This window comes from Osmerus eperlanus, chromosome 7 (genome assembly GCF_963692335.1).
Source record: "Osmerus eperlanus chromosome 7, fOsmEpe2.1, whole genome shotgun sequence".
In the NCBI taxonomy this organism is placed as follows: Eukaryota; Metazoa; Chordata; class Actinopteri; order Osmeriformes; family Osmeridae; genus Osmerus; species Osmerus eperlanus.
Genome location: NC_085024.1, coordinates 10,592,256 through 10,616,525, shown reverse-complemented (window position 1 = coordinate 10,616,525; position 24,270 = coordinate 10,592,256). Strand labels below are relative to the sequence as shown.

At 46.2% G+C, this 24,270-nt stretch overlaps 1 protein-coding gene and 1 long non-coding RNA gene across 2 annotated transcripts in view; one reads left to right on the top strand and one right to left on the bottom strand.

Annotated features, from left to right (window-relative positions):
• Positions 1–24,270, bottom strand: part of LOC134023037 (uncharacterized) — a 258,879-nt gene that overhangs the window by 218,434 nt on the left and 16,175 nt on the right. The window lies entirely within an intron of this gene.
• Positions 9,034–24,270, top strand: part of ulk4 (unc-51 like kinase 4) — a 71,535-nt gene continuing 56,298 nt past the window's right edge. Inside the window, exons 1-18 of the mRNA XM_062464834.1 lie at positions 9,034–9,172; positions 9,273–9,372; positions 9,577–9,716; positions 9,892–10,051; positions 10,255–10,356; positions 10,543–10,626; positions 10,713–10,788; positions 10,939–11,025; positions 11,446–11,603; positions 11,872–11,941; positions 12,578–12,650; positions 13,042–13,146; positions 13,247–13,307; positions 13,551–13,780; positions 15,209–15,255; positions 15,879–15,957; positions 19,574–19,681; positions 21,423–21,506. Of these exons, the coding sequence (XP_062320818.1) occupies positions 9,035–9,172; positions 9,273–9,372; positions 9,577–9,716; positions 9,892–10,051; positions 10,255–10,356; positions 10,543–10,626; positions 10,713–10,788; positions 10,939–11,025; positions 11,446–11,603; positions 11,872–11,941; positions 12,578–12,650; positions 13,042–13,146; positions 13,247–13,307; positions 13,551–13,780; positions 15,209–15,255; positions 15,879–15,957; positions 19,574–19,681; positions 21,423–21,506 (1,902 nt within the window). The 5' untranslated portion in view covers position 9,034. The remainder of the gene's footprint in view (positions 9,173–9,272; positions 9,373–9,576; positions 9,717–9,891; positions 10,052–10,254; positions 10,357–10,542; positions 10,627–10,712; positions 10,789–10,938; positions 11,026–11,445; positions 11,604–11,871; positions 11,942–12,577; positions 12,651–13,041; positions 13,147–13,246; positions 13,308–13,550; positions 13,781–15,208; positions 15,256–15,878; positions 15,958–19,573; positions 19,682–21,422; positions 21,507–24,270) is intronic.

The following is a 24,270-nucleotide window of genomic DNA, read 5'->3' as shown; positions in this document are numbered from 1 at the left end:
AGTATGTACTATATGCACAAATGAATGTGTGCAATTACACACAAACGCAAACACACAAAAATAACTAAACTAGACAGCAGGCAGCTGAGAGAGCCCCACAGGGCTGTAGTCTTTGTAACGTGACCTCTAGAAAGCTGGTAATCTAAGGCTCCGACATTAAACATGTGACTGATGCGCACAACATGTCGTCGCATCCCGAGACCAGGTCATCCCACATAAAAGCTTCAAAACATATGGACTTAGAAAATGCACAGAATTTAAATACGTTGGTTATGTAACTAAAGCATAATGTTCTACCCAAGCCAGGGACATGCCCGACAGATTTGATACCATCTTTCTGTACCATCATAATGACATGTATTCAATTTGAAAGGCACATTTTGCAGGCTATAGAAGGAACGTTCAATGCAGTAGTACATAATCTCTGTATTATTGCGTGTGTATATATATATAAAATTGTGTGTGTGTCCAGGCTATGATCACTGTGTCCTAACACCTAGGACTGTTCTAGGATAAAACCTCCGCTCTCTCCCCCCCTCTAACCCACTGCCAGGGTGCAACTAGAGAAGCCCCAGGACTGCAGACCTCCAAGAGACCGATAACAGCCAGATAGGAGAGTGAGAATGAGCGCAAGAGACATACATCAAGTCACAAGGCCACAAACAGCATCCAGATACACAACACTGATGTAAATCGATGCAAGGTTCACATTTGAATCAACTAGTCTATTCCGCCTTCCCAGAAAGCTGCTAGGCATTATCTGTTGGACGGTTTGAGAGCGTACAGCCACTATAGTGCCAGCCTGTGCCAACCGTGCCCCTGCCCTGCGCTGGGTGGCATGGCCTCTACACGTGGAGGAAGCCGAGCGCATGCTGATCACATCACCAACGCCTCCATGGCCTGTGGACACTGGGTTGGTGGCTACAGCTGCTGACACACACACACACACACACACACACACGTGAGGTTACTTGAGCTTGTCTCCCCCCAGCAATGCCCACAACAGCCGACTGCTCTCCAAAAGATGTGTCAACATCTGAACAAGGTGTAGGAAGTGGAGGATTTACTGAAGCAAGACTGGGCCGTTCTCTGTGGTTGTGTGTGTGTGTGTTCTCCTTTCCTTTGTCCTGTCAAAACCCCATTGTCACATTAGGTCAGTTACCCTTTATGACAGAAAGTAGAACATTATTGGACTAGTGGGGGTTAAACACACACAAACATGCACACACACACACACACAATCACAGGCACACTCACAGGCACACAGAGGGCTGTGTAAAGCTATCAACTATATGAACTATATGAGTCCAAGTGAAAAGCTCACATTTCTTCAAGTGCGTAAGCGATTCTGAAACATTGGTGCCATCCTGTACCAACCCCTCTAAACTTTGTGTGGATACACAAGGCATAATTCTACCTTCACAGCAACAGTTTTGATGCAATTCTTTTTTTTAAAGTTTTTAACAGGTTAAGAAATGCCAGTTTGAGATATTTCAGTGTTGCAAATAGAAAACAATGCAGTTTTACTCTAATTCTACTGAATAACACCTTGGCTGTCGTACCCAAATCCGACTCCCATCACATTGCGAAACCACAGTAGCAGAGGGGGTTTGGAGCACCACTCTTATAATAAGGCGGTGCTGTCTAAAGCATCAACTAACATGCTACGAATGGGACTCCAAATCAAGAATTGTCAAAGCCTTGTATCCTCAGTCTCCGTCGGACCATGAGGCCACCATATTGGTCTAGTGGTAGATGGGAGAGACAAACTCACGCACAGCCACCAGCTAGTCACTAAAGTGCTAGACAAATAACCAGCCTGGGAAAGTTCCATTGGATTCCTTTAGCCAGAACGACAGGGCAGAGGTAAAAGCATCATGGGGCTGCAAGGCCGAACTGTATTGACATGTGCTCAAGGCAACAGTCTACTATCAGGTCCGGACACACTGGTTATATCGTGTGTGGTTCCTACTGAAAGTGTGCCGGTGTGTGTGTGTGTGTGTGTGTGTTTGACGAGTTCACTGTTTAACTGGTGAAGCCGTTTCAGGAGAGCTGGAAACAAGGCCAAAGGCAGTAATCAGCACAGAAGCGGTAAATATAGGTAGAGGGGGACCATAGACTGTCATTTGGGTAGCACACACACACCTCAGACATATACACTAAGAAAAACACAAAGAGACACAGAGCAGAAAGGAAGAGGGGATTTTAATCTATTCCACGGTGGTTTGCCATATGTCATCCTGATGAAAGATCCCAGAGCGCTCGACAGATTCGTGACTCAGTCTCCTGTCTCTGGGTATCTAAATATACACCGCTTAAAATAGACACCCAGCTGGATAGGCCATACACATGCTTCTGTGTGTGTCTTGCATTCCATCACATTATAGTACTGGTATACCTTGTAGGTGAGTCACAGTGTACAACGGACCCTCGGGCTCACCAAAGGTCGGCCCACTAACAGAGGCTGGTGTATTGGCTGAGGCAGCTCATTAGAACTACAGTGAATGTCTATTGACAGGAGGGTAAGCCGTCAGCAAGGGTTAATGTTTGGGGTTTCATATTCTGTATTTGGCTCTCCTGTTTGACAGAATAATTACATTGATGCATTTAGCATAAGATAATGACAACAACCAGGTCAAATACATTCAATGAAGTTATCAACTTAGAGGGACTGTGTCCTCTGAATTAACCTAGTTTTCTGTCTGACCTTATATTGGGCTACACATTTGAATGAATTGTGGATGGATGGATGGCTGGATGTGCTTGCGTGGAGTGCGTTTGAGCTTGGCATAGATACATGAGACGTTACTAAAAAGACGTGTCTGGCCATTGACCAACTGATGAAGACTGGTAGCACTTTAACAGAGGACCTCCTTCCGTAGAGTTTGTGGGCAGTGGGAACAACAGAAAGCTCATCAAATAAACAGCTACAGCTGCAGCTAGCTGAAATGGAGGATGGGGTCGACCTGACCCATGATCCGATCCATATAAGGGCATGGCATGGAAAACCTGAAGTCATACCCGTGATTCTGCTGACATTTATGACATATAAGTACATTGTGTTCACACTTGGATTCCCTCATAAACAAATGAACAGATTAGGATCCACGGGTTCCAGCTAGTCCACAAACAGAGCCTTACCTAGGTAAAGCAGGTTATTATAGTTAGACGTCTAACGGTCGTAACAAGATAAGATTATGTTTATGGCTATTGTCAGCCATGCCAAAATCTGTTTTCAGTGATCGTGGTGTCTGATATTTGAAGCAGAAGACCTTTGGTGTGGACTATGCACCAGGAAGCCAACAGCTCAGTCCTTGTTTCTGGAAAGCTTCATGGAGGCTGGGTGTGTTTTAACTAAAAAAGGGTCGCGGTTTACCGACTGTTCCAACACAGACAGACTGTGAGAGCTGATTTTATCACTGGCAGTGTGTAGAAAGATAACAGGCTCATACAACACTGATAGGGATCAATGATTTGAGAACAAATAATTCAATCAACAACCATTTTGTATATAATTCCTGTTCTTAATGTTTAGTCACATTAATGTTCATAGTAGGTCTAACCTATGAAATACTATCTTCTGCTATGCCTTGTACTGTAGAGGTTGCTTAAACTGTCTAATACATTGTCATCTAAACCTTAGCTTTCAAATTTTCTAGCTTCTTTGTTTGAACTTATTGATATCCACTCAGTCCCCAAGGCCAACAAGGCCCACTGTCTTGCACATGTTCATCCAATTGATGTACTACCTCCTATTGACCTCCACATGCTCACTCGAGCACACACACACCTGGCCCATTACACCACAGACACTTAGATTGTCAATGTCAATAATCAATACCCTGGCTATTCCACTAGCAAAGTACTTATAAAGACAGGAAGCACAGTGAAGGGAATTAATTACCCTAAGGTTGCTCCTTCAGCTCGCCTTTCTGTAGCTAGCCTCTACCTTTTCTAGCAGGAACACTTTGCAAAGCGAGTTACGAACAACTGAAGTTACTCTTAAGAAATTGTTCCACCGTGCTTTCTCCCAGCTCTCAGTTAGAGAGGTCCTTCACCTCCCTCAGGAAGTCTCCACACTCCCATTATCTCACAGAGCCCGTCTCCAACTGCATTTCTCTCTCACGCTCTCTCTCTCTCAGACTCTAACAAAACTAGTTGGAAAAGCTCTTAACTGACCTGGCCAAACAGAAGACCCTCGAGCCAGGTCTTAAGGGGTGCTCTCCTTAGCTACTATTATTTAGTATGTATACCCTCTCAGCAAGTACCACTGCTTACAGTACAACACACCCAGGCACAAAGAGAGATTTTCTGAGGAAGTGCGAGAGACAGTTTCAAGGCAGAATTATATTAAATATCTAAACTACTTTAGATGCATGCTCTTACTTCACCATGGGCCTACATTTCCCAACTGCCATGAGGAACATAAGAGAGGCTTTGACCGACACCACCCATGTGGTCTTCAATGGCAGTTCAGTAACGTTGGGAGTTGCCGTCTCTGCTGTGGTGATAGGAGGCCAAGAGGGGGGAAGGCTGACAGACAAAAGCTTTGCTTTACAAAGGAGAGGGCCAAAGCCCCGAAGAGAGTCCAGCAGTAGATCCAAGCTATTGTCAGGCAGGCAGGCAGGCAGGCAGGCAGGCAAGAAAGCAGGAACACAGGCAGGCAGGAGAAAGAGTGCCAGGATGAGGCAGCATGGCAGGCAGACAGGCATGCAGGTTGGTGGGCAGGCAGACAGACAGAAGTAGGCAGGCAATTAAGGAGTAGGAAAAACAAGGATGCCGGCTGGCAAACAGAGAGAAAAACAAGCAGATTATTCTTTTAGGTTGGTGGATGAAGATGTGTGCGCATGTCAAACTGTCCTGAAGATTTAACACCAGAAACCTTACCACAACAGTGCTCTTCAAACTGCTGTGTGGAAGCCCAAACTGCTGACCAGTTTGGGCTTCCCATGTATACAATCTAGCACTTCATTTTAGAACTCCACTCCTCCAACTTAGGCCAATTCCCATTCCTTATGATTGTATCTCCTTTTGGAAGCAAACATTTTACACAGATCTTACACTGTGACAAAAACACTTCTCAAAATGTTGTACATCTTATAGATTAGAAAATAATTAATAGAAAGAGGATGTTATAAATCACACAACACTTAATTTCTTGTCAGGCAGAAAATGCTGCCATGTTAGACATAACCTCTGTCTAGTCTAACCTTAATGCACTAGAACAGACCCATTAGATAGTGGGGGAGTGGGACTCACTCACATTAATCCATTAACCCAGTCTGGACAACAGTAGGCCAGACCCAACTAATCTATCAGACTTGCATTTGCAGGATTGGATTGTACTTGCCGACACAACATCATTTGGTACTGAATTATAGAGACACTCACTCCCACCCATGGGGGAAACCAGAATGAAAAGGGGGAGTGGGCTGAGAGGGGGGCTTGAGAAAGAAAAAACAGGTTGAAGGGTAAGAAAGAGAGAGAGAGACAGAAAAGACAGAGAGAGAGACAGAGAGAGAGAGACGGAGTGAGAGAGAGACACATTATGAGTATGGGATCTGGAACCTGTCAAGACACAGATGTCAACACACGTAACGTGCGGTTGAACAGCGGAAGAAATCATGCAGAAGAAAGAATGGATGGATGAGACAGAAAAGATGAAAATTATTGTCCCAGACATTAGCAAACTATGACCAAGATGTCCCTAAAACGCTTAAACCAGGGGATGTCACATTCACCCTAATTCACAGTTTAGATCAACAGAGATCTTCAGGAACAGTGTGAGCCCTTTAATAAGCTGTGTGATATTACATAATAACCTTCCTTCCCTTCCGTTGGGAACGCCAAATCACGGTGCCTGGGTGTTTGGATCTGCAATCTGTTTGGAACACAGGGATTATGAATCCTGCATGCAAGACCCCATCTGAACCTGCCTGGCGTGGCCGTCTCCTGGGCCTGCACACGCTCTGCTGCTTTCACTTTCACACACGAGGCCGCTTCACACACACACAACACGTTTCACATGTCACCACTGTAACAGAGGTGGTTCAATGGGCCTAACCTGGGGTGAGTAACTTCATGCTTGACACCGGAAGCCGTGTTCTGGCTCTCTGGGGTTGGAGTAAAGCCCAGGGCTTTGGCTCCATGGGCTAAACCAGGGTGGAGTTTGCATCAGGGTTGCAACATCATTACCACAGATCAGTGCCAAGGAGTTCGGGTGTCCAGTGTGACAAAACCCATGTAAATCCCGATTGATATAGATAGAGAACGCCCACACTGTTCTGGTAAACCTAGAACACAACCCCATTATCACACACACACCACTGTGATCCAACACAAAGGAGGCAAATATACACAACACAGTCTGGCTTCAAAGCAAACATTAATATCACAGATACTAATATCACAACTTTATGCCTTTGACTGATCACCATGTGCCTGACTGAGGGCAGGTCAGGCCACACGGGCAGTATGACTAGTTTTCACTGCCAGTTCCAGCTATAACGGTCTGGGTCTGGTGCTGGCCAAACATAGCCAGTCATGTGGACCTGACACCTTGTCTTGAGAAAGGAAAGGGGAATAGTGGGAGTACAGCCAATGCAATATGCTCAATTCTAAATGTCTGTACATAATGCACCGTCTGACGGCTGCTGCTTCAGGAGAAGTAGAGATTAATTTATTTCATTGGTATAAAAAATTAAATAAACAAATTAGGGATGTGATATTTTTTCCTACCAGACCATCCATTACCATGGAACTCCCACAAGGACCCATTTCCAAAAGGATATAGCACGCATTAATAAGCGTCTGTATCAATTATTGTAAACTGAGTTTTGGCTAACACCATAGTAAAGACAAGCAGATTTACTGTAATCTGATCTGCGTAATCGGCCTGGTTTCGAGATCCCCTATTTAACACTGTCCAGAACCGGCATCAATGTAACTTAAAATTAAATGTAGCCTAACTTAAATTAAAAGTGTATAGGGCCTGATGTATTTTACTTGCCATATTGTTTAGAATTAAAATATAACTTCACATCACGAATACACCACTACACGATCACCTGTGCGAACCTCCTCGGTCAGAATAATGAGAGATCAAGGTTTAAATGTAACTGCGTTTGCTACAGAAGGGAGAGTACTCACCACTCTTAAGCAAAAGTGGACTAGGCTACCAATCGTTCAGTAGGTGTAAAATGTGACGAAGCTTTTTCCGTATTTAAAACGAATCAGATCCATCCATGCCGAATGCGTAGCCCCGTAAAGTCCATGCGCTTTTGTTAAACATTCAGTTTAAGTGTTTGATGTTTTGGAAAAAAATACACACAAACAAATATAGGCTTCGCAACGCCACTTGTAAGATCCCACGTTTGAAATAAAGCGGTCAAAACTTCTTAAGCGACGCAGAATAACGATTTAAGAAACTAACTCAGATGGCAGCGAGTTTATCGCTTTTTGGGGGGCTTTTAGCAGCGGTCAGTCAGTCGCAGGCTACTTTGTGGCAGGCTTAAGCATATTGCACTCAAAAAGAATGTAGTATAGTCTCCTACAGTATATCAAATTGAATCTCAGAGGATTAATACCTTTAGACTAGCCGGAATTATCCTCGGAGCAAAGAAAGCCGGGTGTATCCTACAAGACTAGCGACTAAACGTTCGAATGCATTGGCAAATGACATCACTCTACCCACAGCTGGAGGGTGCTCGTGTGAAAGGGGTGCTAGGGTAATTTTCCACTATTCTGAAAAGTGGTTGTCTCACGTTTAGTTGTCGAAACTGCCTAGGCGTAAATCTGTTATAAATACGGTCATTTGGGGCATTTAAAATACTCGATGTACTGTCTACTGTTTTAAGTTACAAACTTACACTCTGCTACACTGCAGATTGCATTTGGCATCTCATCTCTGGCATGTCATCATGGCAGCTATTTTAAACGATGTGCGATACGCCTTTACAGTATCGAGATCAGCGTCGAACACACACAATGATATATTGTTACGGTCAGAGAAGAAAAGCCCATTTGACAACTCTAAAGGAACATCTGCCTCTATCTAAGATCTCTATCTTGCCTGAAGCACTTTGCGTATGTCTCATACTACTGCCTACTGTACTGTATATACAGTAGCCTACCCTTCTTCCTCAGTTCGGTTGGCTGGCTGGCCATTAGAGTCAATCCAAGTTTATAAACAAGACTCTAAAGAATTATAGATGTTCCGAGGTTATTTATTTTAAATCATAAATGTTATATCGTGATCGGTGTCAATTGACAATATTTTAAAGCATGATTGATTAATAAATACGTTGAGAAGTCTGCAGGTACGCGTGTGTCTTGTATCCTAGCAACTGAAGAATAACCCATTAAGAGGTATTTTAAATGAAAAACTTGTTAAAAAAAAAAGTGTTAACTTCATATACAAGTGCCCAATTTAGACACATTAGTGTAAATATATATCAGGATTTTAAACATAGTAATATTATTTATCGTGAGAATGTCGGAAATTTGAATACGTTACGTCACGAGGTGTACTTGCTTCCCCTAAACATGGAATGGAACAACCCAAAATTGTTTCCGGTAACAGTTAGAGCGCGTTTATTGTTAAGAAGTTTGACTTTTCGAGGTACAGTTGAGCTAACCTGACGTTTATTGAAGCAATTTCAGTATGCCATAATTATACTGTTTGAATAACATTAGCGCTACATCACGTATATTAACTGTTGCATGCTGCCAAACTGTTATATTGTGTTTCTTAGTTTTTCAAGAACGTTCATTCATTGCTTCCATTCGGGCACTACTAAACTGTGCCCAGTAAGTAGGCAATGTTGTGCTAGCTAGTTGTGCTAACAAACCCAGCTACGTCGTAAGGCTTGCTTTCTAACAAATTATGCCGTTTTTTATGTATTTTTTTAATGAATGACATAACTTTAAGAATAAGCTTTAATGCTAGAATAATCCAGTTATAGCACATTGTGTAAGTATGTTGTTGACAAAAATACCAGATATACCTTCATTCTTCCATTGCATTACAGATCAGATGGAGAATTTCGTGTTGTATGAGGAGATAGGAACAGGCAGCAAGTCAGTGGTGTATAAAGGACGGAGGAAAGGCAGCATCAAATTCGTAGCCATCATCTGCAGTGACAAGTCGAAAAGGCCTGAAATCACCAACCATGTAAGTAATCATCAACAGAATGTTTTACTATGTTGTAACTTTTGACTCATCTCAACTTAGCAATCAACTTTCAACTGAGCTCATCCTGGCTATTTCTTAGGTACGACTGACCCACGATATCAAACATGAGAATGTGGTGACCTTCTATGAGTGGTATGAAACCAGCAACCACCTGTGGCTGGTGGTGGAGTTGTGTACAGGTGAGATACAGAGGGGTCATGATTATGATACCTAAAATCGAACATCTTTAGGTCATGGTGCGCCCGTAAACCACATATTGTTCTTCTACTATACCATGGGTATTGACAGTGTTTAGGCTTGTGGAGTCTTAGACCAGGGTCTTTTACGATTCAGAAATACTTGATGAGAATGTTGCATTTGCTCCTGATTGGTTTGTGCTGTAGGGGGCTCTTTGGAGTCAGTCATCACCCAGGATGAGTGTCTGTCAGAGGAGGTGGTCCGGGAGTTTGCCATTGATCTGATCAAAGGCCTCAGACACATCCATGATGCTGGCATTGTCTTCTCTGACCTCACCCCCTCCAAGGTGCACTATAGAGATTGTCCAGATAATTTAAGAGGCTCTATGTACAGTACAGTATATGATCTGTTTGCTAACCATCATGTACTAATTAATGTATCACATACAATCTTATAAAATCTACTAAAACAGTATTCAGATAAAAATGTAATTTGGTTAAAAATCCAGTGCTTCTCTCCAGATCTTGTTGGATGGACCAGGGACGTTGAAGCTGTCTAACTTCGTCCTGTCGAAAGCAGAAGGAGAGAACCTGGAGGAGTTCTTTGCCCTGGTCTCTACCGAGGAGCCGGGAGGAGAAGGCCAGGAGAACACCAGCAGGAACATCAAGAATAGAACACAAGGCAAGGAGTGTGTTATCACTTAACTTTCCAGGTGTCTTTCAGCTGACACTTGTTTAAGGAACTTGTACTTGTAGAATGTACATTAGGTTTAGATAATTTACGCTCCACAATGCTGTTAGACTGGAAAGCAATGCTTATGTTAGAATGGACTGAGGACAGTAGGTAATAAGGTATCGTCTCAGCTAAGAGCTGTGTCTCTGCAGGTTCTCCTCTGTTCTGTGCTCCAGAGGTAGTGAAGGGAGGAGAAACTACTGTCAGTAGTGACCTGTGGGCTTTGGGCTGTATCCTCTACAACATGTATTCAGGTACCAAACCAACCTCTCGCACGCACACACACACACACACACACACACACACACACACACACACACACACACATACATACATACATACATACATTAAGAGAATAACACAACCAGATCTGTTTATCTTCTCTGTGTTTGATATGTTCATATTCTTAGATATGTTTTACTATAATGTGTGCGTCTCAGGAAAGCCGCCGTTCTACTCTGAGTCTTTCCCTGAGCTGATTGAGAAGATTCTACATGATGATACTCCGTCTCCAAGACAACCGGGTAGAGTGATAATCCCTCCTATATATATATATATATATATACTATTAGTCTTCATCAATGGCCAAAATATGTTTTGTTCTCAAAAGGGTCTTCCTCAAGCAAGCCTAGTAAGGAGTTCCAAAGCCTTCTCAAAGGTCTGCTCCAGAAAGATCCACAGAAGAGGTGAGCCTTTCACAATTAAGCTAGCTGAGTCAATGAGCAGAACCTTTTCATGAACCGTAGACGTCAAATCTTCCCCTCGCCTACAAAGTCTGGATTGGAAAAGCTCTAACTGCTTTGCATTGTTTTTCACTGGGATTGTGCTCCAACCAGAATGAGCTGGCCTCAGGTTGTGGCTCACCCCTTCTGGACAGGAGCTCTCACTGATGAGGAGGAGAGAGAGGCCTCAGTCTGCTCCAGGTGGGGTTGGTATTCGACAGCATCAGATTTGCATTGTGACAATCCGAATCAATTTCCTTTTATCCGCCACCAGAAATGTATAATAATGTGAACCAGTGTGGCTTCCTAACAGGAGGCTAACTCTCTTTCCACCTCCTGCCGACATGCACCATTTCCACCTATTGTAGTTCCCAGAACAAGAACACAGAATGTTGTGCTGCGTCTTTTGTACTTGAAATATGCGAGGCGGGGCAGTCGCAGATACTGGACTGCATATTAGGGTCACAGGGACCATTTCCATGCACCGAGTCGTACATGATGATTAATTCAAAGCCATGAAAATCGTCAGGTCCCTGTCCTGTGACTTTTCCACATGTGCCGATGTTCTGGGTAACTGAAGCCTGGTCTGGTAACGGATCCTTGACCCATGTGTTTTGCCAGCATGGAGAGAGAGGGGGCTGGGCTGCCCCCCCCCAGCCAGCCAGCAGAAGCCAGACCAGCCTCAGGGAACCTCCCGAGACAGGGTTGGCCGGGGACAACAGTGGCAGCTGGTGTTGAGGAACCAGTTGTCATGCACCCCAATAAGTCATTTCGATTAGGTAATGCTTTCAGTGAGGGCTGGGGGCCGGATGGGGGCAGGGTGGGTCCGTGGAGACATGTTGTGTTGCACGTAGCCCATAAGACATACTATGGCTGTGCTGTACATTGGGTGCGTGTACGTGTGTGTAATATGAGTTGATTGTCAGTTGAACATGAGGCCAACGGGGTTCGGGTGGCCTCCTTCAGAAGGGAGAATATGCCTAATCATCAGACAGCACACATTTCAGGCATCAGCATCATGGTGGTTTCTTCTTCTCTCCTGTCTAGACAATGTACCAGAGCTCAGACCTAAGAGTGCGCTGGATGGAGACGCCAAAGAATCCATTTTCCTGCTCAGGTGCTTTTTCTGTCCCATTTCTTTTTGTGCCCAGTTGATAAAGCATAAGTCAAGCAAAATATCTTATATCAACATATTTTTGATACTCTAATGAATTTGAAATTGGGGCTGACCCCCCCCCCCCCAAAAAAAAAAAAAAAAAAGAATTATCTAAGGATCAATATTGGGAGATAACATACACATATTCTTATATTCTTATATTTTCATGAATCCATTGTACAGATACAAATGTGAAAGATAAGTAAACATTCTTATCTTTATGTGCACATACTTACTACTATCTAATACTAAGGGCTACACCATTGTAGATATGATCAAACAACATCAGTCATTTCCACATTTCTCTTTAGAAGTATGGCCATAATATGACAGGTACTTGACTATATGGTCGGCAGTTATCTCTAAATCCATTTTGCCGTAGCTTTCAGTTTGAGTGCAACTTAAAAATGAAAGTGAGCTGTAGTGACAAGAAGATGAACTCGGAAGATTAAAGCATGCAATAAAATTGCTGTACAATCTGTAAACTACCGGTAGTTAAACCATTAAAATAGAAGCCATTATACTTTAGCTAGAAATAATGATAATTGTCATGGTAAATCAGATATGTATAAATATATATTTGTTGTTATCCAACAGTTCCCGTCCAACTCCAAGAATGAGTTGCACTGCCAGAGACACAACTAGCAACGCACCAAGTCGCTTAACTCAGGTGAGTGCAACATAGATTAGATAAGAGATAAGATCTGTCTTTGATCTCTGATGTCTCTAAGATTGATGTACTGTAATGTCTTAACAGTCAGAAATGCACAGACTGGCCCAATGTGAAGTTGTTATGGCTGTAGAAATGAGGTCTAGAAATGTTACGCTCAAGCACGTCTGTTTTAGGATCATATTCCGCCCTCTGTTGTTTTGATGGTGAACTACAACCACCATTTATTTATCCAAAACCCTAATTGGGCGTTCCGATACTTTGTGTCGCACACATCTTCCCTACAAGTTTCCGAGTCACCCAGTATCTGAAGTAAGTTTTTATGAAAGTATATAATGACAATAACAACTTGTTCTACATCATTAAACCAGCCCTGTCCCTAACCCCCCAGGACAGCCTACTGCTTAGTGGCGTGGGTGACATCACTTCCTGTATCAAGGAGCTGGTCCACACTGAGGCTGACCTCACCGTGACCCCTATTATGGACAACCCCAAGGTGTGTGTGTGTGTGTGAATAAGGCCTACAAACACATATTTGGGTGTGTTTGCGTGTATGCACTCTTTTCTGACGCAGCGTGTAAAACACTTTTCCACAGATTCTGAAAAGTGCACCAGTGCGATATGACCCCAAGACTCTGTGTGTCCCAGCACACTCAGGTAAGGCCTCTGATGGAACATCTGTCGCCATTCATAAAGGAGCCGATGTGAGATACACACAGACACACACACACACACATCTCCCTCCCACTCTGTGCATGTGTGTGTACAGTACACACACACACACACACACACACACAAGCAGGGGTCCGCAGCCTGCAAACACATTTCATTTTCTCTTTCCTCCCTTATCTTCTCTTATCTCCCCTTATCTTTTCTCTTTTCTCCCTTGCCCCTCTGCAGTGGAGAAGCTGGTGTCCATGAGTCCCGGCGATTGGTCAGCTTTCCTGCAGCAGCTGTGTGCCTGTCTGGAACCTTCCCAGCAGGCCCACCACAAGCCCTGCCCGGCCCCTCCGCCTGTGCCGCCTCCACCCCTCCCGGCCTCCACCCGCTCCAGACTCAACCTGCTCTGCTACCTCTGCTCCGTGGCTGCACACCGGGCCACCGCCACCCGCCTCATCAACTCCAAACTGGTGAGGGATTAAAGTTGGAGACTTTCAGACTTCGATTCTCAAGGCTGAACACACACACACACACAGTGGGCAGCTCTAGTCAGACTAATCGGAGTGTGTTGAAGTACTACTGTGTCCGATTGAATTCTTAGACGCCTTTGTCATTCTCTCGGCCTGAAAGCCTTTCTGTACAAAGCGATGGTGCAGGAAGTAGGAAGTACAGTGACTGTCCTATTTCCTGTAGAAGTGAACAGACTGTCACTTCCTGTGCTTTAATCAGCAAACCTTCACCGGTCATGTAACACAATACAATACAACAGCCACGCCTCACGTCTGCACAAACTATGTGGAGGTTGTTGTCAGGACCAAGTTGCAAGCTGCCCCACAGCTGATGGAAGGTTTTATATTTCAAACACATTGTTTACTTCAAATACAAGTATAAATACTGTATTTCATCGATATTATTGACCTAGGTCTGATGCTATTATTAAATACATTATACGTTGGTAGATGAGTTTCGTTAAGAGATTCCACACTCTTATCACATTATTAACTCTAGAAAGTCAAGCTTTAGAGAGAAGTAGAAAACAGACTTAAACAGCTTTCTAAAAAAAAAGATTAAGACTGGAAAATGTAAATGTGTCTTTTGATCATTGTAAATCGATTCAAAACAAGTCCCACAAAATATTCATATCCAACCACTAGATGGACCCGTAGATACATTTGAACAGATGTAAACAGAAATGCTACTACTATTACTAATATATGATTTCAACTTAGAGAAATAGACCTTACACAAAATAAATTGTTGTATTGACTAATCTACTATAGAATGCTCTTTCTGCATACCAGTTAAGGTCTTTTTAGACAGAATGTGATTGTGCAGAGTTCAGTGTTTCCCCTAGGTTTACAGCTTTGGGGGGGGGGTTGTTTAATAAAAGAGCAAGCTATAGACCTGTTTTATAGGAAAGGTAACCTTAAATGACTTATTTTGTGATCTGGCGCTATATATATATATTTTTTTTATATAAAATAAATAAATAATTGTTTTACAAAATTAACTTGACCTTCCAGCAGGGGCGGGGGTGCCGTTGGGGGGGCGGGGCGCGCCCCTAATATAATGGTAGGGGAAACACTGGAGTGTGCCCCGCGCTCGCTGGCAGGTTCAGCTCACAACTGACTAGGAGTTCACAACTGACTAGGAGTTCAGCTCACAACTGACTCGTGGCTTTCAGGGCGCGGTGGTGCCGTTGTGGCGTTCTGTCTGAAAGGGCCTTTACACTTGCTACCAAACTGTCAAACTATGCTGTGTGGTCTGTTTGGCTGCTCCACATTAGTGAGCCAGTGGGGCTGGGACAGCTGTACTAGATGCCACAGATGCACCACGGTGGTGTCCAGTGACCAGTGTTGACCAGGGTGACCTTGTCCTTCTCTTCCCCTGTGCCCCAGTTCCCAGTGCTGACCCAACAGCTGAGACTGGCTCCTAATTGGGATGTGTGAGTATGCACTAACCTCTACCCGGCACCAGGACTCTATATAGGATAAGGTCCAAAAAGCTGATATTGTCTTCCAACCAAGAAATAGTCATCCCAATAGTTATTGGAAAAGGTAGAACAAAAAATAGAATGTTTTTTTCAATGATCACAAGCCCCTCAACCGTGAAGGTAAATACAGGGTTTATCTTAACACGGCATAGTTTCGATTTCATACACTTACACAATTGACAAATGTAACATGTAGGAACTATTGAAACTATGTAAGTAGAAAGAAAATCAGTCTCTCCATGTCACCGTTGACAGTGTACTGGACGGCTCACCCGGTCGTCAGCCCACTGTAAAGGCGTTTCGATTCCCTGTCAACATTCTGCATGGGGCCATCGGCCCAGCATTCTCACTCTTAGGATTCTCCCTACGTTAACGTGTGGAAGGAATGTGTAGCATGCACTTTACCATGGAGCCCACTGCCCTGTGCTGTGAAATGCCAACGTCTACAAGGACATGCCTCCGATCACGTAGTCACTCGGATAGACGACTGGATGTTAGAGGAGTTGAGTTTTATAACAATTTGGCAGCATGGGCAATTGCATGATGTCATTATTGTATGTGTGTGTGTGTTTCAGGAGAACCAAGGTGATGAGGGTTCTGGGTCTCCTGGCCCTACACTGCACCGACCTTTCAGAGGAGACCCCTGTCACTGAGGTTGGTTCATATCGCATAACCCAACACACACACACACACACACACTGCTTTCCAGTATACCAGGCTGTAATACCAGGAAGCTCCACCAGGTATCACTATATGTCAGTGGTCGTGTCGCAGGCGGCTCCACTCACCATCGCCCCCCGAACAGACTCACCGAGCCCATCAAAGATACACACCAACGCGCGCGCGCACATACAAAGACATCACGCCTAATCATTTCAAACCCAGGTTTCTATTTGATGTGAAATCTGGCTCCTCTCGCCCTTGATCCACGGCTTTGTGGTGGTTTTGTCGCGGCGTTCTTTTCACGGCTTCCGTTCTGGCGGAAAGCTAAACACCTCGCCAGGGATGGAGGGGAAAAGGCTGGAAAGCGCCACAAAATGGCCGACAAAGGCAGAGTAGAGGTGTCTGGCGTTGTGGAGAGCGTGGGTTTGGATGTGTGTGTGTGAAACGTAGCGGCGAGTGTGTGTATGGCGTGGTCGAGTGTACGTTTGTCACGTTGTAGAAAGTGTGTGTGTGCACGGCGGTTTATGGCGCCGTGACTTTTTCCTCAGTTGGCGCTGGGTCTTCCCCTGGCCCCCCCGGGCAGAGCCAGCTTAGCTAGCTTGTGTTGGTGTGTGTGTTTGTATGTTCTATGTGTTTTGGATGTTTTTCGTGTGTTTCCGTGGTCTCCACAGGGGGGCTGTGTTTGAGGGTCGGCTGCAGTCATGGCGATTTGAGTTCCAGGGCAGGGGGCTTTGTTCCCTAGATAGGAGGGGGTGGTTGGGGGGGGGGGGGAATTCAGAGACGCTCCACCTTCATGTGTCCCTGTCCATCGCACCGGTCCGCCATGATGGTCAAACTCTCCCTCTCTTCGTTCTCTCGTTCACTCCCCGGCACGACTGCAGTGTCCATTCTGTTTGACACAGAAGTAAAGGACCACTGCTGTAATGAATCGTAATCACAATCGTATCGGTATTCCCGAGCTGTCATAAATACAGGCACTCTTTTAGATCTATCTCTCTGTATATATGCAGCTCTCTCGCTCTCTCTTTCTCTCACTCTCTCTGTCTCCCTCTCTCTCTCCTGGCAGGAGCAGGGCTTTCCAGTCCCACCAGCCCACACTTGCACGTTCTCCTCACCACGCACTCCTCAAGCCGAGGATATACGTTCCGAATCCACGAGTATTCGAGTGTCTGCGCGGGGGTGCGGTCATAAATGCGCTCACCAGAGGGTGTACGTGTGGATCCAAACGGCTCGGATAGCTGGCGCGGCCGTCCCACTGAGATACGCTCTGCGATCTACTGAGCGCGTGTGGAACGTGTCCTCCGAGCGGACACCAGGAAGTACGAGCAGAGCTCGTACTACTTCAGTGTCCCTGGCTGCTTATGGACGCGTCTCTTTGGAGTACGTTCCGCAAGGTTCTGTATGACCCTCTGCACCATACCCCCCTAGCTACCGAATCCACACCAACAAGCATGCTACTTGTCAAGCTCGTCAATAGCATCAGCCCAGAGCCAGCGACCTTGTGTTCCATTGGTAATCCATGAGAGTGACCACAGGCTGCTGTGTGTAGCCAAGGCTCTGGGGTCAGCTGTGTCCTCTTGTCCCAAGTTCCAGCATCAAAGCCCGGCCCTTCTCCACACACGGCCGGCCCATTGATCTTAACTCTCCTCATCGTGGCAGGTCACGTCCAGTCAATGTCTAGCTGGTATTATTAGCCCCCCCCCCCACTCCCTCCATCCCCCTTCCCCTCCCTCTAACCCGTTCTCTGTCCATCCCTCAATAAGACATCGCTTCGTCCTATCGGGCGCCCAAGTCTCCATAGGCCGATGATGATGTCACTAAACTAGCATCCCTGTCAGCACCCAGTCATGAATTCGGACTTGCTACATACTCTGACAAGGACAACCAAAAATACTGTTTTTTTTCCCTCCACGAATGCCGGGAATTTGCTCCGGTGTTATTGTCTGGTTGGAGTTCAGCCTAATACACACGCCTTGGTTGCTACCAAAGGGATTTCACTTTGTCTTGACTAACTATTCTTTGTCTGAGTCGTGCAGACGAGCTGGGAAATGCTGGGTGGCCTTCACCCGCCGCCTCTCCACTTTGAAGCCCTGCCTCCTTATGCGAGGCTGTGTGTGTATACTTGTTGTGTGTCTGTGCGTCTGCCTGTGCGTGTGTGTGTGTGTGTGTGTATTGAGGGTACAGTGCAGGGAAAAGATAATGATGCGTTTGGGGGGAAATGGCCGTGTGGTGTGGCTCCAAGTTTGGTGTGTTTGTTGTCTTGAACGGCAGATCATCTCCACTCAGCAGCGCAGAGAGAGAGAGAGCCTCCTGCCGAGGCGGCGAGGCTCGCATCGAAACGCGCCCGCAAACATCTGTTTGCTGCAAAGTCATCATTTATGTTATTTAGCGGGCGCAGGGCTCGTGCAGTCAGGCAGGAGGACAGACAGACAAGTGAGGCAGGCGGAGGACGGGCTAGCACGTACGCAGAGGCAATAGGAAGGGCGAGTGGCAGCCAGAGGCAGAAAGACAGCCACTTACCGAGGCGAAGAGGCAGGAGGACAGGTAATGGGCCGAATGAGAAGCAGAGAGAGAGGCAGTTAGAATGGTAAACAGGTAAAGAGGCTGGGTGGCAGACTTTGCAAGCAGGCAGCTCAAAGGCAAAGAGGCCGTGGTCAGCTCAGAGGCAGGGAGGCAGCACAGAGGCAAGGAAACGGCAAGGCAGCTCAGAGGCAGGGAGGCAACACAGAGGCATGGAGGCGGCACAGAGATGGAAGGAGGCAGCTCAGAGGCAGGCAGGCAGGCAGGCAGGCAGGGGATTAACACAGGCACCCTGCTGGGAGAGGGAGCTGCTGCAGAAGCGCCCGTCACATCCTCGCCACATCACACACTCTGGAGGAGGAGAGATGGGGAAATGCTCATTTCAGAAACGAGGCAATCTGTGTATATGTGTGCGAGTGTGCCCGTGTGTGCGCCCTTGCATATAGGGGCATATGGGGGTGTGCGCGCGCATAGATTACGTGTGAGTGTGTGCCCACGTACCGCAGGTGTGTGTGTGTGCACACGGTGGGTGTGTGTAGAGGAGGCGTTCCGCAGCTGTGTTAGTGTGTGTTCGGGGGAGTCGTGTTTGGTGGCGTCTGAGAGCGGGCGGCTACAGTTTCGCAGGAGTCCGTGAGAGCTTGTGTGTAAATATGCGTGTTTGTTTCAGCCATGAGGTGATTACTTCCAGGATTCTTCAAGAGCTTTAATGACGCATCACGCGCTAATCCTCACGAGCCTCTCTCTTTTTGTTCAAACCTCAGCCAGCCAACATGCTAATTCCATACACTGAAAAACCAATGTAACCCATCCTTACGTTCTGTTGCTGTGTGTCTATCAGGATGCAGTTAAACAACATAGAGGCCTGTTTCACCTCACCTAGCACGAGGGTGCTGTTTCGCTCACACAATACCCATCCAGTCAACATCATATCCAAAACGGCATGTGAATAGTTCATAGTACATGCAGCCCATTAGACATGACTAGAAATGCACAGTTCTAGCCATACAGTAGTATACAGTGCAGTACATACAGTGGTTATTTCCCTGCATTTCAAATTGATTGTATGTGCCACTGTCCCCCTCTCCAGGCGGTAGCTATGTTCACCGAGCTGATCCGAGAGAACTTCCGGAACAGCAAGCTGAAGCAGTGCCTGCTCCCACCACTAGGGGAGCTGCTCTATCTCATCGCCAGCCAGGTAGGCACAGCCAACAGCCCGTGCGTTACCTCAGCACTCGCCAATAACGTCCACTCACTTCCGTGTCGAGATACAGAGGGCTTCTGTTGGCTATTTCGTTGTTTTTTCAATAAAGTTTGTCTGGTCTCCCAGAGCTTCTGGAAGTCTTTGCAGACTCAGGAGAAGGGCATTGGTTCTGGGTTGAGATATTTCCGGATGTTTCTGGAGAATTCTCATCCCACTCTGAGCTGTGGGTTTGGCCTGGGTTACCTAGCGACACAAAAACACTGGCACGCACGCGTGTGTGTTTACGGTTTCTTTACACGCATGTACAGTCACACACACATGCACTGTTTACACACGGACACACACATGCACAATGTGAATTGATTTCAGCTCAATATCTAATTGGCAGGAGATTACAAAGTGCTCTTTGTCCACTTGGCTTATTTCCCACTGAAACGTTTAACTGTTTTTAGATGCTTTTGCTATCTCTACCACAACATGCAAATACACACTTTTGTGGTACTCTTTATGTCATTGATGCACATAAATCAATGACCAACGATTACCAATACCGCTGTCTCAATACCAGTGGAATTACCGAGAAAGTTAAGTTTTCACTCGGTCCTGCCTAATCCCTATTTGGAGGTTGGAGCACAGGAAGAGTGTTGAAACGTACGTGATAGATTTTTTAGCGTTGAAGGTTGCGTTCGAGGCCAGCGTAGATCTGTGTAGCGTGAACAAAGCAGCAGTCTCTGAAACACGTTGGAGCGTTCTGCTACAGTGGTACACAATCACAGATCCATACTTTGTTATCACATAAACAATTCACGTTTTTTATTTATTTATTTGTTATTATTCCTGATGATTGCTACCAGTCGGCGTAGACCCCAGAGGCCTTAGTGTGAACAGGTTGTGTGAATAAAACCTTCTCTTTCTTAAGTTTATCTTTGCTCCTTCAGATCAATGCTGCACGGTGCGAGATATGCAATAAAGAAAGTTCGATATTCATGTCCTGAAAAACAACTACTGCACTGTACACATTTAAGCAAAAAATAATTTTTCAAACCACAGCAGCAGTAGGAATAATATAAAAATACATATATAAAAATTAAAGAGAAATGGGAATAGTAGATTAGTTAACCTAAATGATTTACTTCCAGTAGTATTATATGTGCAACTTGGATCCATGCTGGTACAAATTATATGGTCTTTTCTACTGCATCTCATTCTCCAACCTCTATTTTACAGTATACATGTACAGTGATCCATATTCCCCAGCTGAGTCCTACAATTGACGTTTGGGAGTACATTGTTATGTTTATTTCGCCTAATTACGATCACTGTTGATTTGTTTTGCTCTAATTGTTCCACCAATGTGCTGTGCAGCTGTACAGAGCTCCGTATGACTAACAGCTTCCTCCCCTCCTCCCTGTTTTTACCCTCACCCCTCTCTCTTCCTACCTCTGTTGCCCTCATTTGCTCGCTCTCTCTCTCTCCCCCCACTCTTCCTCTCCTCCCATCTACTCTTCCTCCCTCCCCATCTCCCCCTTTTTTCCTCCCATTGCCCTTCCCTCTCCTCCTTCACTCCCTCTCTCGCCTCACTCACTCACTCCCCCCCTCCTCCCTCAACATCCCTCACCCCTCCCCTCTTCACCTTTCCCCGCTTTCTTCTCGTCCCGTCTTCCTCCTCGCATCCCCCCATTCCCCCATTTCCCTTCCCATTCCTCCCTCCCCCCCCCCCCCCCCCCCCCTGTAGGAGGAGAAGAAAGAGCACCCAGGAGGATTGTGGGTCGTTCCCGCTGCCTCCTACACTGTGTTAATGAGGTGCCTTCGGGAAGGGGTAAGACTGCACACTGCACACTGCAGCGGGGAGTGTGTATGTGTGTGTGAGAGTGTGTCTGTGTGTGTTGGGGGGGGGGGGGTTCTATCCGTGCAGTAATGATACCGCCGTTGCCGCGGCTGCTGGAAGGCCTACAGGCATTGTTTGCCAGCCTGCAAGTCAAGGGCATGCAGCACAGCGAACCTCTGTCACAAACACCTGCATCAAACACAGCCCCTCAGCACTCCCCCGGTCTGACCTCTGCGGCAATTAGGGCCCCGTAGACACGCGCACACACACACATATACACACACACAAAGACACAGAGGCACCACTGTGCAAGTCACAGAGACAAGTGAGTCTGCCAGCCAGGACTGGTGGGTACAGCTCAACTGTAGCCGCGCCTCATGTCTTTATTTGGCTAATTGCCAAACTGAGTTAATTTTTTTTCTCCCCGAGTCAGAGATGCTTTTCCTCCCCCAGGGGGGGTGTTGGTTCTGCACTGTATGTTGATAGTATTCATTAGCCAAAGTTCATTAGCCAGGCTTTAGACTGGGCTGCTCCTACCAGTGTGGAGCTAATTGATTATGGAGATTGGCACATGGGGGAATTATGGGTGTGTGTGTGGGGGGGAGGTTGTTTTCATGTGCCGGGACAAACACTAAAAAAAAGTCGGCTGCTGTAGTCCAGCACAATTGGGGAAAATAGCGTAAGCATCAAAACTTGGGGGCGAGGGAGTTTCACATGTGTGTGTGTGCGCGTGTGTTTGTCTGTGCCATGAATACAATACAAAGTAGCTGATATGAGCTGGACTGCTAATTATCAGTTATGAGTGATGAGAAAACTCAGGGTGTTCCCCGAGGAACAGCCGTACCCTGTGCATCTGTATACACACACGCAAACACGTACACACAAACACACCCACAGCAAAACATGAATGTAAAAGTTTCTCCGAATGATGGGAGTTTCTCTTGCTTTCGATTGGCTAGCGCTAGATTCTGTGATTCCTTCGACACATTTATGTAAACAAGAACATATGGCAATTAGGATCAACACCATAGCAACCATATAGGGGGTGCATGTTATATTTATGGGGGGCTGTGAATTCTATTCCCTTCCATCTAATTACAACTTGGCTGTCATTCCATGTCCTATAAATATCTATATATGGATATATATCTATATATATATATTTCACTGCACGGTTTCACAGCTGAATTGAGAGTGGATGTGTTGTTTCTTGGTGGGATCTGAGCTGTGATGGTCGCGGGTGCGCGCCAGAGGGTCACAGCCGACAGTGGGGCTCAGACCCCCTGAGTGAGATGTCAGAGAGGAGCATGGGGTCCTGTTGAGGGCAGTCCCTCACACACACACACAAACGCACACACGCACTGCCAGGAGGCACCAGGCATGGGGGTGGGGTGTGAAAACATGGGGGGAGACAAGGGGACGGGGCAGAGAGAGGGGGAGAGAGAGAAAGATGTTCGAGGTGGAAAGAGAGAGACTGAGAGGAGGCAGGGGGGGGGGGAGACTGTGTGTGAAAAGTAGGTGCGTGAGAAAGAGGGAGGGAGGGGTGGAGGCAGAGAGCGACAGAGAGGTTTCCAGGCCAGACTCGAGCGGCTGGAAATTATTTATGAGTGTGAAGATGATGTTGGCACTGGCCGTGATGAAAGGTATGTGTGAGACAGAGGCTGGGGTGTGTGTGTACCAGGCAGAGAAACAAACCAAGGGGACACCACCCCCCTACCCCCTGGGCATCATGCCTTCACAGACAGACACTCACACACACATTCACCAACCCTATGCGCTCTTGCTCGCTGATCCAGGCCTATTAAACATTTATCAGCGAGCTGACACACACACACACAATCACACACGCTACAGGAACAGAGAGTGTTCCGCTCCTCTCCAGCAGGCTCAGCCTAATCCTCCTCAGTAGCTGTGTGACCTCGGGATATCGAGGATTAATAACCAGCTACTGTACATCACACCTCCACTGAATTATGCACAGCATACATACAGTATGGTCTGGAATAGAGATAACGCCCTGTGCAGTGCTACACACAGCATTCCAATAACCTACACACACACAGAGCACCTACTGCATTAGGATGGTGTAATGCAGGACTTTATATTTCTCCTTGAATATACCGGAAAATGATGATTTGATGATAAACAGGGGTAACACGCGTATACATTGACACACACACACACGCGCGCGCTCTCTGAAGCTGTGTGAGGAGAGGCCGGTGTGTTGAGTGCAGCGTTGCGTGTTGCAGAGCGTTCGTCTGTTCCAGGTGCTGCTCCTTCTGAAGGACCTTAATTACCGTCTGGCTCCTGTTGCTGCTGGAGGGGAACCACAACACCCTCACCACCAGGCCCTGCACTGTCTGCAGAGCTCTCTCTCTCTCTCACACACACACACACACACACAGAACAGACACACAGAACCGAGACACAGACACACACACGGAACAGAGACCCACGCACAGATCAGAGGTGCGCACACGCACTAGTCAACACACTAATCTCGTTGAGGCGCCGCACAACCTCTGATGTACTGCTTTCTTCTCTGTACTGTGCTGTTGGTCCCTCAGGTGTGCAGACGAAGAGCATTACTGTGAAGACCATGATTTAAAACAGGCAGTTTGGACTTTGTTTCATGTTGAATTATTGCTCTTGTTTGAACCTGTTTTTCTTCAAGCTGAACCAGTGAATTGGCCCACATGAATGGAGCTGGAGTTAGTCATTGTGGCCTAGTCATGGCTTGGGCAGACGACTTTGT